The sequence below is a fragment of the Penaeus chinensis genome, chromosome 13 (assembly GCF_019202785.1).
Source record: "Penaeus chinensis breed Huanghai No. 1 chromosome 13, ASM1920278v2, whole genome shotgun sequence".
Classification (NCBI taxonomy): domain Eukaryota; kingdom Metazoa; phylum Arthropoda; class Malacostraca; order Decapoda; family Penaeidae; genus Penaeus; species Penaeus chinensis.
In genome coordinates this window covers 3,274,384-3,286,883 of record NC_061831.1, presented here as the reverse complement: position 1 = coordinate 3,286,883, position 12,500 = coordinate 3,274,384, and the positions used below count along the sequence as shown (strand labels likewise).

The 12,500-nt window shown below is 35.6% G+C and overlaps 1 protein-coding gene across 6 annotated transcripts in view; it reads right to left on the bottom strand.

Moving 5' to 3' along the window:
• Positions 1–964: 964 nt before the first annotated feature.
• Positions 965–12,500, bottom strand: part of LOC125031937 (kinase suppressor of Ras 2-like) — a 38,433-nt gene continuing 26,897 nt past the window's right edge. For 5 of the 6 annotated variants that reach the window (XM_047622948.1, XM_047622949.1, XM_047622950.1 and 2 more), the window contains 7 exons: positions 12,137–12,293; positions 11,436–11,742; positions 11,072–11,257; positions 10,164–10,297; positions 9,026–9,160; positions 7,115–7,244; positions 2,646–5,874 (listed from right to left, as the gene is read on the bottom strand). In XM_047622948.1, the coding sequence (XP_047478904.1) occupies positions 5,722–5,874; positions 7,115–7,244; positions 9,026–9,160; positions 10,164–10,297; positions 11,072–11,257; positions 11,436–11,742; positions 12,137–12,293 (1,202 nt within the window). In that variant the 3' untranslated portion in view covers positions 2,646–5,721. Of the gene's footprint in view, positions 1,391–2,645; positions 5,875–7,114; positions 7,245–9,025; positions 9,161–10,163; positions 10,298–11,071; positions 11,258–11,435; positions 11,743–12,136; positions 12,294–12,500 lie in introns of those variants that run through there. The other variant, XR_007115526.1, reaches the window with a different exon arrangement.

Below are 12,500 nucleotides of genomic sequence, written 5' to 3'. Positions count from 1 at the left end.
CAAGTGGGTTTTAGGCATTATAAAGCCCTGTTAACTCTCCATCAGCATGTCCATTTCTTCTCCCATTCACACATGGTTTTCGGTATAGAATTGTATTAGTCACATAATGATTTGAGATACGACTAGCATATACAACATTCGTTTACTGTATATTGAGCTGTATTTGTTGTTTTTTGTTGTGGTTTGATGTATGTCTGCTAAATATTTTGATAACTTCATTTAATTATTTGTTAAAATATAATCAGCTTTTATCATTGTTACACTTACGTCTGATCATAAAATCTGAACACAGAATTAATTTATAGTAAAAAACATTGTATATGAACCAATCAGCTACTTAGCTTTGGTACAAGGGTTTGACTCTCTTACTATAGTGCAGTGCCTATAGTAAGGAAAGTACTGCATTTTAAACTAATAAAGCAACTAGAGGATGTACAATGAATAAACTAAGAATGCACCTGAATAATCTGCAAAATAGTATTGAAACTAATTGCCAATGTAATAAAGCATTTCTTGGGAAATAGGGTTGGTTGTGAGATTACAAATGTAAGAACTGCAATTCAAAACCGTATTCGTTTACCAAAGCAAAAGAAATATTACTTCCCACTAATATTGTACTATGCTATACTGACAAATTATAATTACTCCCATTCATTTAAAATTTTCTACCTTAAAATCCATTATTCTAATTAATCACATTCCTTCATGGTATGTTTTTTAAGAGGTCAGTTTTTTTTTTTCTGATAGTAATTCTTCTGCTTTCTTTTGGCACTTTTTTTTTGTCATTTCCACATTAATGAAATTTGATTATCAATTTCAGGGTAGGTATCTGCTATCGTTTTCAATTTCAACGAACATAATATCACTGAAGCATATTTGAGTGTAAAATGTACCATAAGAGGTAATTTTACATATGAAGCTAGGCTATAAATCTAGTTTATTCAAGGTTTATGATAGGCCAAAATTATGATAAAAAGACTTATGTATTAATGCATAATATATACAAACTATATTTGGTAGACACATCAGTATGTACAAATAAATTAAGTATTATACATAATATTAATGAACTGTAAATCTAGAGATACACATTATATAAACCAGTGATAATAGTAAAAAAGGAAAAAAAAAAATTGAAAAAAGAAAACCAAGAAAAAATGAGAAGAAATATTGTCTCATGAGGACACTCGTTGAGGACTGAAGCCTGGAGCTTGATGCTCTTAACAGCTAAACCCTTGGTCAAGAGGCAAACCCTAAAAGGGGGGAGGCTGTCAGGGCAAGCCACTCCAGGGGGCAACATCACTCCCACCACCTGGGATTCCTATGTGTTTACGGATGGAGGTGAGGGAGGATGGGCTGTAAGGGAGCCTGACATCTGCTAGAAGGGGCACTAGATGGAAAATACGAGAAAAATAAATAAATAAATTTAAAGTAAATTATATTCAGGTATAACAAATACAGAAATACAAGATATACTGAAAATACATATCAACAGCACAATACCAGAACAACAGATGTTGAAGATGAAAGATAAAGGATAAAAATTCAAAAAAATGTAAGAATATTTCACACATAAATAAAGTGTCATAAATGTCTATTGCAAACTAACAAGATATAAAGAACCTGTTGCATGCTACAATAAGAGAAAAATGACAGTGACAACCACTATAATGAGATGATAACAATAAATAAAATATTTGATAATAAAAATATTATATTTACTAACAATAATAACTAATATTATCATTAAGTAACTAGTAACTATCCTAAAAAATAATTAATACATAAAAATAATGACAAAATTTCCAGCAATAATGAAATAATACTATCAATTATGTTAATCATCATCATCATCATAATAATAATTATAATAATAATAACCATCATCATCATCATAATAACAATAATAATAATAATAATAATAATAATAATAATAATAATAATAATAATAATAATAATAATAATAATAATAATAATAACAGCCATAAATAATAAATCATAATCCTCACAATAGTTAATTATAATAAAATCATAGAAATATTCAATAATAATTATAATAAAAATAATGATGATAATAGTAATAATAATAATAAAAATAATAATAAAAATAAAAATAATAATAATAATAATAATAATAATAATAATAATAATAATAATAATAACAACAACATCAACAACAATAATAAAAATAGTAGATAAAACAACCAATACAAAGTATGTATTATACCCAAAATCACAGGTACAAAGTCACAAAATAAATTACAGTAAAGTTTATAGCTAAGAGACATAGCCCAGGTACAATGATTCAGTGAGGTGGGGGATTACCTCAGTTAACCAGTGCATCTGGGGTTTTTTATAATGTTAGTAGAGCCCTCAAAGAGAATTGGGGGAACACTTTGAGGGTTTCACCAAGCTTGAAGAGAAGAGAACACAAGATTACTTTTTGATGCCAAGCCCCTTTGTCAACTACTCCAGGCAATACAGCCTTCAACAGTCAAAACTAGACAGCAGGACAAGTCACACAGAAACAGTTATGGTGGTCAGGAAGGTAAGTTCCACACTCCTATCTACATAGATAAGGTGGAAGCCTTAAACCTGATACCAACACAAAATTTGTTCCCTAGAGTCTCTCCTGCACCATCATCTTTAAGAGAAAAAGCTGAAGACAGACTCCACACATACATAAACACCTACTACAAGAAAAAAGCTTGGCATATAAAACACCGAGCAGCAACAAGGATACAGCAACAACCCTACCTAATGAGGAGCCCGTGAATGAGGAACCCGTGTCTTGGTTAAGGACTCAAGGGTAAAAACATCTGAGGAAATAAATGTGAAGAATGGCATAAAAAAAATCCAGCCTGGACCCTTTGAGACAGCACTTTTTTAAATACAAATTATAAACTCGTGAAATCAAATGGAACGTGAAATATCTTATGAAGAGATAAACTTCAATAGCCAGGTTAATACAGTCTGAACTTCTCATTGGGAAAGTACATAAACATTTCCACAAACATGTTATGCTGTAGAATATCAACAGAAACCTGCAATATACAAGTTCTGTTTTCTTTTGATGTCACAATTACAAGTTTAGAGATGGATGTCAATCAGATCTGTCATCCACTGGTTTCATGTATACTAAAAACAAGATCTGGTTCACAACTATCCTCAAGCTTGTATCAGAAAACTAAGAAAAATATCTAACAAATAAGTATCCATTTGTGTTATCAATTAACCTGGAAAAAGAAGAGAAAATGAACATGTATTTGAGGTCATGAGGTCAGGACAGAGGTATAGGATGGAACAAGGTATACTGGTACAAGGTATTAGCCTTGAGCTTCTGACAAGGACCAAAGATGAAGGGATCAGAGAAGGCTGTGGTGGTCCTACAATTATAGTTACTGGGGAATGGGGATGAAGGGTGCTATTCTAAGTTCAGATATAGAAAGGCTTTTGGAGGGGAGAATGGCTTGGAGGAGGACTGGAGAGGAAGAGAAAATGTGCAGTTGAAATGCTAAAGTAAACATCGACTTGCAAATATAATGTAATAATACTTTAGTGGATCCTTTAGAACACATCCTGAATGAAAGTGTCATGAAGGAAAACTGTTCATCAGTCTCCACCAAAAAAGCACATGATGCATATGAAAACACTAAGATAGAAGAGCATACAAGTACAGGAAAAACTTGGTAACTCCAACTGTGGATCTGTGGCAACAAACTGTAAAGCAATACAATCACTCAATACATTCTTCATCCAAAGCTTCTGTAAGGAAAATACAGGTTGGAATGAATAAACAGTATATAAATCAGTAGATGAAATTACCAAGATTCAACTGTATTACAAATATTACAAACAGGACAATAACACAGCGAAAACTGGACTTTGAAGAGTGCATAAATAGTTTCAGTAGCCACTTAGAGGCTAATTTATCAATGACGCTTATCATAATGACTTGAATTCAAACTCTATCACTTGTTAAACATATCTCATTTACAAATAATAAAATGAAACTAAACAATATTGTAACAGCATTGACAATGCTTAATAAGGTGCTGTGCATTTACACTGAAATACAATTGACATGTAATTTTTCTTTATTTATCAAGATATTAATGGATCTTTGGATGCAGACCACTGATGTTGGTGGACTCTTGCATTTGGAACACTACAAATCAACTTGAGTTTTACCAGACAAGAAAGTTTGGCCTCTTGTCATGACTTCTACTGGCCATGGCTTGGTGACCTTGCCCACTGTCTTGGTAGTACCTCTGTCTGCTCCTTCATAGACAGTGCCAATCATATGCATAATTGACATACTTTTTCTTGACAAGTTATTATTTCTCAAGTGGGGCCTCTCTGATGGCAAAACAAACTTCATAGTCAATTTATACAAGTTAAATGCTCAAAATAATGTCAGCATTACTGCTGACTGGCCTATGGATTTTCCATCCTGTGTAGACCTATTAAGTCTATCCACCCACTGGTTCTTCAAGGTCAATCAAAATTAAACTGGAGTACAACTCCTTTCATCACATACATGATATGACAAGCAATCATCAACATATTGCAGGTCTTGACAAAGTACATTTGGCCAAATTCTGAAACGCTGTAGTGACACACTCTGGACAATTAAATGGTGAAGTGCTCAATGCCCTGTGAATGTTCTTCATCTCTTTATCTGTTTTACCACAACTTGCCTATTGGTGTTTCAGAATCTGTTCTACTTCTACTTCACAACACAAATAATTACCTCACTGAAGTCCTGCGCAAGGTCCATGAGTGCTTATCAAAAAATGTATAAATATAGCTTGATCTACTGCAGGAAACTCTCTAGTGTACATTGGCTGACTAGAAAATGTTGGACTTGTATTATTAACTAGTAAGTTTAAAGTTGTTTCAATCTGGAAACCATTTTACAAAGACTTCTTCCTAGTTTTAAACTTTCTGATCTCAGTCACTACCCGACTGCTTCATATTCCTTATAAATATTTTTGTTTCATTCTAACGCATGCATATTAATTTCAAATTCAAGTTTCCATCAATAAATTAAAACAACACTATAATTTAGACTAAACAGCTTGAATAGAAAGGATTCATATAATAGACTACATTATCAAGAATACATGCTTACTCTGTGTTGATACCAAGCATTCTTGTACTGGGAGGGTTCTTTTAAAGTACATTATGAATAAATAACATATTATCATCTTCCCAATAAACAGAATTTCCATTAGTATGAGAAAAAATACTTATTACATACTTATTACAGTTTCTCATTTCTTCCCTTTTAAGTCTTACTTTCAAGATTCATTATACAGATTTTACAAACATAAAGTAGTAAGCAGCAAAATTGCAGAGCAAAATTGAGCACAAAATCTAATTTCCTAACAGAAAACAAAAGTGACACTTTTGTCACCCACCACTAGTAGTAAAAACTGCAGAAGGTTTGTGCTTCTACATCCTATCTGCATGTTCTCTAAGGACAAACATATTTGGAAAAATGCTTATCCTAACACCATCCAATCCCAAATCAGTGTTGTGCACACTTGCTGCATTCACTTTTGGCTGCTTTAAAATTCATTGGAACAAAGTAAGACAACAAAGAAAATAAGAAACACATCAGAAAAAAATAAAAGTCTGAATATTGCAGCACAAGGTGACTTACTCTCCAAATTCAACCACAGTTGCATCATGTCTTCACGACTTGAAATCCGATGTCTACAAGACGCTCTCTGCAGAACGTGAGAGGTGGATAGGATGGGAAGGGGAGCGGTGGAGCCGCTTCTTAGGAAGCCTTGTCAAGCTGTTCAACATGGTGGAGAACTCTGGCCTTTCATCCGGCCGGTAACTCCAGCAGGCCATGAGTATGTCCTATGGGATGGAAAAATAAATATCACAAAATAAATAATGCAACATTAATCTCAAATTAACAAATACATCCACAGGTAGGCAGGCCCCCCCCTAAACACAAAAAAGTAAATATGTATGTATGTATATCTAAATTGACTAATCAACAATAATGACACCAATGACGATAACATACTAAAAGACATTTGCTACCATAATAACTATTAATCCAGTCAAAAGGTCTAAACTCTGGGATAGGATTGTAACGTGCCAAGTGTGGGTAACCAGCACCCATGTTGTCATTCAATAAAGTCCTGGTTTATTATTGATACAGACATACATGGCCTTGGTGCTAGTTTTCAATCTATATTCTGTAAAAGTATCCAGGCACCATGGTAAAGAATCCAAATCAAAGAAGGCCTATAAACTGTGATTACATACCCAGATAGTCATTTACAGCTTTGTATAACAACATACCTTCCAAAGGGAAAGGGTTATTTAGTGTAATCTATTCATAAATGTAGGTGCAAAAGGATTGAGTTGGTTTTATCTTTAAAACAATTGCTTTAATCTATGTTCACATATTATATATACTAAGAAATTTACAATTTTGTTATTCTAATTAGCTGGCTATTTAACCCAATTGGTACAGATAGCAAGAAGACATGCCAAACCCACTGTAATATAAGTTTCTCTATTGTCTTTAAACATAGATGGCTCTACAAGTGCTTAGTTAGCAGAGTCAGTTATTAGTCCTATCTATCTCACCATTATACCCTTTTCCTTAATTCTTGGAAAGTTTCTTTTGTATTATTTTATTGTCTTTAATGTTATAAATAATTTCCTAAGTTCATAATCATAACATCAGTAAGAATAAAAACATTATCAATATTAATATAATTCAAAAGAAAAAACACATTTTCCTTCAAATTCAAGGATTGGAGAACTTAGGCATGGTCACTAGGGCCTACTGATAGACTCCTTGTTGGGTGAGCATAAGTGGTGCCCCCTGTATGTAACAAAATTCCCCCCAAAAAATACAGGGGACAGTACATAAATCATTAATCATTGGGTTAAAAGTCTGTTAGATCAGTTTGTATCAATAGTATCTCATGTATAAGATCACTTTTTTCTAAAATCATATATTTGTTTCCCTCTTTCCACAAACAAAAAAGCAAATACCAAATTCTTTCTTCTTTTTTAAAATGCAAGTGTCCAACTAAACACTTAAATCTCATACCATCACAATCCACAAAGTTCTTACCTTAACATCCCGTGAAGCCTGCAGATGTGCCAAGGAAGGCTTCATTCCACGTCCAACCTGCCATATTATGGCCTCTGGAGGAAGGCCTTTATGGGGCCATTCACCACATAATAATTCATACCACACAGTACTGGAAAGACAATTTACCCATCTTATTTTTTGTTACCATGTATATCAAAAAGAGATGTCTGCTGTACTTGAGGAATTCACATTTCAGAATTATCGTACATAATATCCTATACCAGTGAAGATCATTTTATTCTGTATATGAATTCCAGATATAAAGACAGTACGTTCTTAAGCTCATAATGAAATATTTTACTAAATTCAACTGTTATAAAAAGAATAATTTTAATTTTACCAATAAATGTGTGTACGTTCGTACGCACGCACACACGCACACACACACACACACACACACCCACACACTCCATGCACCCACTCACATAGTCACACACAGTCACACACAGTCACACACAGTCACACACAGTCACACACACACACACACACACACACACACACACACACAGTCACACACACACACACACAGTCACACACACACACACACAGTCACACACACACACACACACAGTCACACACACACACACACACACACACACACACACACACACACACACACACACACACACACACACACACACACACACACACACACACACACACACACACACACACACACACACACACACACACACACACACACAGTCACACACACACACACAGTCACACACACACACACAGTCACACACACACACACACACACACACACACACACACACACACACACACACACAGTCACACACACACACACACACACACAGTCACACACTCATTCTTGTCTCTGTCTGTCTGTCTGTCTGTCTGTCTGTCTGTCTGTCTGTCTGTCTGTCTGTCTGTCTGTCTGTCTGTCTGTCTGTCTCTCACTCAACGTACCCACGCCATACAAACTCAACATACCCACCCCATACACCCTCAACGTACCCACGCCATACAAACTCCATGCACCCATGCCACACACACTCTCTACACTCACTCCATGCACCCACGCCAAGCACACACTCCGCGCGACCATGCCACGCACCTACCCCGGAGACCCACACCACGCACCTACCCCAGGGACCCAGCCACACACACACACACACACACACTCCACACAGCCACACCAGGCACACATTCCACACACCTACGTCACGCACACACTCCACACACTAAGAGAGATAACAATTATTTAATCTGCTGCCACCAGGGATGGCACATAGGTACATGCCACACCCACTGTGAATTTACTTTATCAATTATCTTTACACAAACATGGCTCCAAAAGTGCTTAATCCCCAATGAGTCAATTACTTGTACTACCTGTCTCACCTTCTGCTTTTCCATGATTTCCCTTTATATATATATTTTTTTTATCTCATATTGCTGTTAGTATTGACAATAACATTTAAAAAATTATAATGTCTATAAGATTGACAGCATCAATAATGATAGCATTATTTAAAAAAAACTCGAGGAAAGGTGAAAAAACAAGGTGTACTAGTTGACTTCTTGGTTGCAAATCACTTGTGGCACCATCTATGTGTACCACTATATTTTCCTAGCAGAATGTAGTTAAAGACTGCTAATAATTAATAGTTAAGGATCTAATATTTTCTTGTCCCTGAGTCAGTGAAATCAAACAAGGCATTGTCAAAATCCATTAAAAAATATATTCCTTATGTACCTACATAATTAAAAGACATTTTCTCTTTTCAAATATGAAGTTTGAGTTAATATATAAAGAGGCTAAGGTTTAAAATCACTGTGCAAACTTTCAAAGATATTATTATTCAATCTGCAGCTTCAAACTATCTACATCTATCTAAAGAAATAGTTATTACAGGAACTTACCCGAAACAATAAACATCTGAATATGTGGTGAAAGGAAGGCCATCGTCTTGTTTCTGTATCACACGCAAGTTTCTCATGACCTCAGGGGAGAGATAACACAACCAACCAGGAGGAATACTTAACCAGTTGCCTCGTCTGAAACCAAACAGAAGAAACCTTGATAACTGAATTTTATTAAATAGTGCAATAGTGATTAAACCTCCAAACAGACATGTTTATGAGGAGGAGGAGGAGGAGGAGGAGGAGGGGAAAAAACAACTGAGGATTTCCCAATTTCCCAGTTACAAGCTGATTATTATGGTTACCCAGTGGTTACCCGAAAAGGACAAGCAGGTCAGGGAATGTATCAAGCTCAGCTATAAATCGTAGTTGCAACTGTTCAATAACAAAGAGCACCATAGGCACTCAATGTAAAGGAGTTTAGGCTAATTTGCCCAACCAGTTTTGTTCCTCATTTGCTTGTTTTGCTTCATTAGTTAACCATACTCAGCCATTGTACCTACACCACACCATTCTTCCTTTCCTTCTTATATAGGAAACATTCCTATGCTCATAAAAGATAGTCAATCATGAAGGAAGTAAAATTATAAAGTCCAGAGAAGATATTTGTGAATCCCCAAAACATATAATACTATTTTATTGGACATGATTTTTGGAAGTAGTCTCGAATTTACCATTATCTATACCTAACTTGAGAGCTAATAACCAATTTTCAATTGAAGGTACCACTCGCTATCTCTATTGATACATTAACCTCAAACTAAACTTACCAAATTTAACCCAATGGCGACGGGTCACGGCTATCGCCGTCATAACAATACGCACGATGTGCGGCGTGCGGCTGTCCGCAGCGGCGCCGCGCCAAAACGCCCCGAGGCAATGATTCGGCTTGATGGATCGATATCACGCGCTCGGAGTCGGCGCGCTGCCGCCGTTCGCCAGAGCGTAGAGTTTTTTTTAATTTGCTATACCCGGCGCCATTGGGTTAAGTATGCATCTGAAAAATACTCTTTTAAAAAAGACTAACAGCCCTAATAGCTCTGACCTAATCTAGCCTGTAATTTCTATAATATACAGACATTCCTTCAAATGAAAGAGGAACATGATAATGTCTACTGAGTAAAGGACAAAAACAAACCTGCTATCGTGACAGAGTCTCGTAACATTGAAGAGACCAAAGTCTGTGATGACAACCTTGCCACTCTCCAGGAATATATTCTTGGTCTTAAGGTCCTTGTGAACGATGCCCCTTGCATGAAGGTAGCCCATACCCTGGAAAAGGAATATCAATTATCTTCTCTGATGTAAAACTAACAAGAAAACAAAAGATCTGAGAAGAAATGCCCATAAATGAGCAAGGGTAGTAAAGTAGATGTAGTGATGATTATAAATTCATACTATCTTCAGCCCTGTTCACAAACATGAATCTTCCCATCCCTTACCGATTAACTAATTGCACCCAAGTGTCAACAAATAGTTTACAGTTAAGGTTGTCTTAACACTGTGTGGGTTTATATGTCCTTAAAGGAACATTAATTAGTGCAGAAATATTACATATCCTCATGCAGAGATACAGCCTTCCAAAGCTGGCTGAAAATTCTGATCTTATCATGCTTTTGTAAAAGAAAAAAAAAAAAAAAAATAATAATAATAATAATAATAAAAAAAGCCATTAGGAACTAGGATGCATGGCAAACAAAGATTGAAATCACCCGATGGCTACTTGAGCAAGCCCAAGTCAGGATCACGGCAGCAATGGGTTAATATCTGAATCTAGTGTAATTGTAACAAGAATCAGATTTCCAAAAGTCATAAACCAAATAAAAAAGTAAAAGTTGTTCTCTCCTGGCACAATGTATTCTCTATACATCTTTTTAAATACCTTGAGTTATGAGAGATAAAGTATCACCAGAATGTGAAATTCAAATTCATCTAGATTTAGCAAAATGATACAAAATAGAAGCTAACCTGCCAAAAAGTACTAAGCTCAATAATATCAATGACAACAACCATATTTAACAAGATACTGATGGCTAAGCAAGTTACCTGTGAAATTTGCTGAGCAATCAAGATGGTGCGTGACATATTGAATTTGTCTTTCAGTACATGAATGTGTTTGTAGAGTGTCATGCCCTTGCATAGGCTTGTCACTATGGCCAGTCTTGGGGGCTTCATACATGCACCCATGAACAGGACCAAATTCTCATGCCGGGTCTTGCGGAAAGTGCTCACCTGTTGAGTGGTAGAGAATATCTTCCCATTAAATACATGTATATGCCTAGTATTGAACACTATTGGATTGACTCATTTTCTTTTCTTTTTGTAAAATAAAACAATCCAGCAAATAAAAATACAATGATGAAAATATATTCCAGTATCAAATTACTAAAACTTGATTTTCATCCTTCACCTCTGCCTTAAATGCTTCAAGAGTTTTCTCATCATTAACATAGTCCATTCGCAACTCTTTTATAGCCACTTGTCCATGCCAATTTCCTGAATATACAATGCCAAATCTTCCTCGTCCAATGACTTCTCCTCTATCAAGTTCATCGTAGGGAATATCCCATTCTCGGAGAGACTGGGACACACTACTGACACTGTTCTGACGAGTACATCGCGGATCTGCATTTTCTCCATCAGATACTGTGGAATCTTGCGAATCTACACGACCTGCTATTGTGCGCTCAGAATCATCAGTGCCAGTACTGCCAGACCTAATGGGAAATTAAATGTCATTACTTCAGAAAAGAGGAACTAATACATTTTTTTATTTACATATTATTTAAAGACAAAATATGCAAAGTATGTTAGAATCCAATTAACCCAATGGCGCCGGGTATAGCAAATTAAAAAAAACTCTACGCTCTGGCGAACGGCGGCAGCGCGCCGACTCCGAGCGCGTGATATCGGTCCATCAAGCCGAATCATTGCCTCGGGGCGTTTTGGCGCGGCGCCGCTGCGGACAGCCGCACGCCGCACATCGTGCGTATTGTTATGACGGGGATAGCCGTGACCCGTCGCCATTGGGTTAAAATCAAACTGTCACATCAAGCATGCAGATATTTTTTTCTTTAACTTTGCTCCAGTTCAGTTATTAAAGGTACATACCCTGAGGTTTGTGACACAGTGCGGTCAGAATCATGAGACTGTCTTGAGTCTATCACATCACTTTGGGTGGAGGAAGCTGATATAGGGGCCTTGGTAGGGGGTCGGGGTGAAATAAGCCGCATATCCAGGGGAATGTCCCCACAGTCCTCATTCACCTCTGGTAATACATAAATGTAATCCCAAACTTCATTTAGTTATAACTCACACAAAAAAAAAAAAAAAAAAAAAAATTATATATATATATATATATATATATATATATATATATATATATATATATATATATATAATATATTTATATATATGTTTATATATTTATATATGTTTATATATTTATATATATTTATTAGATATATATATATAT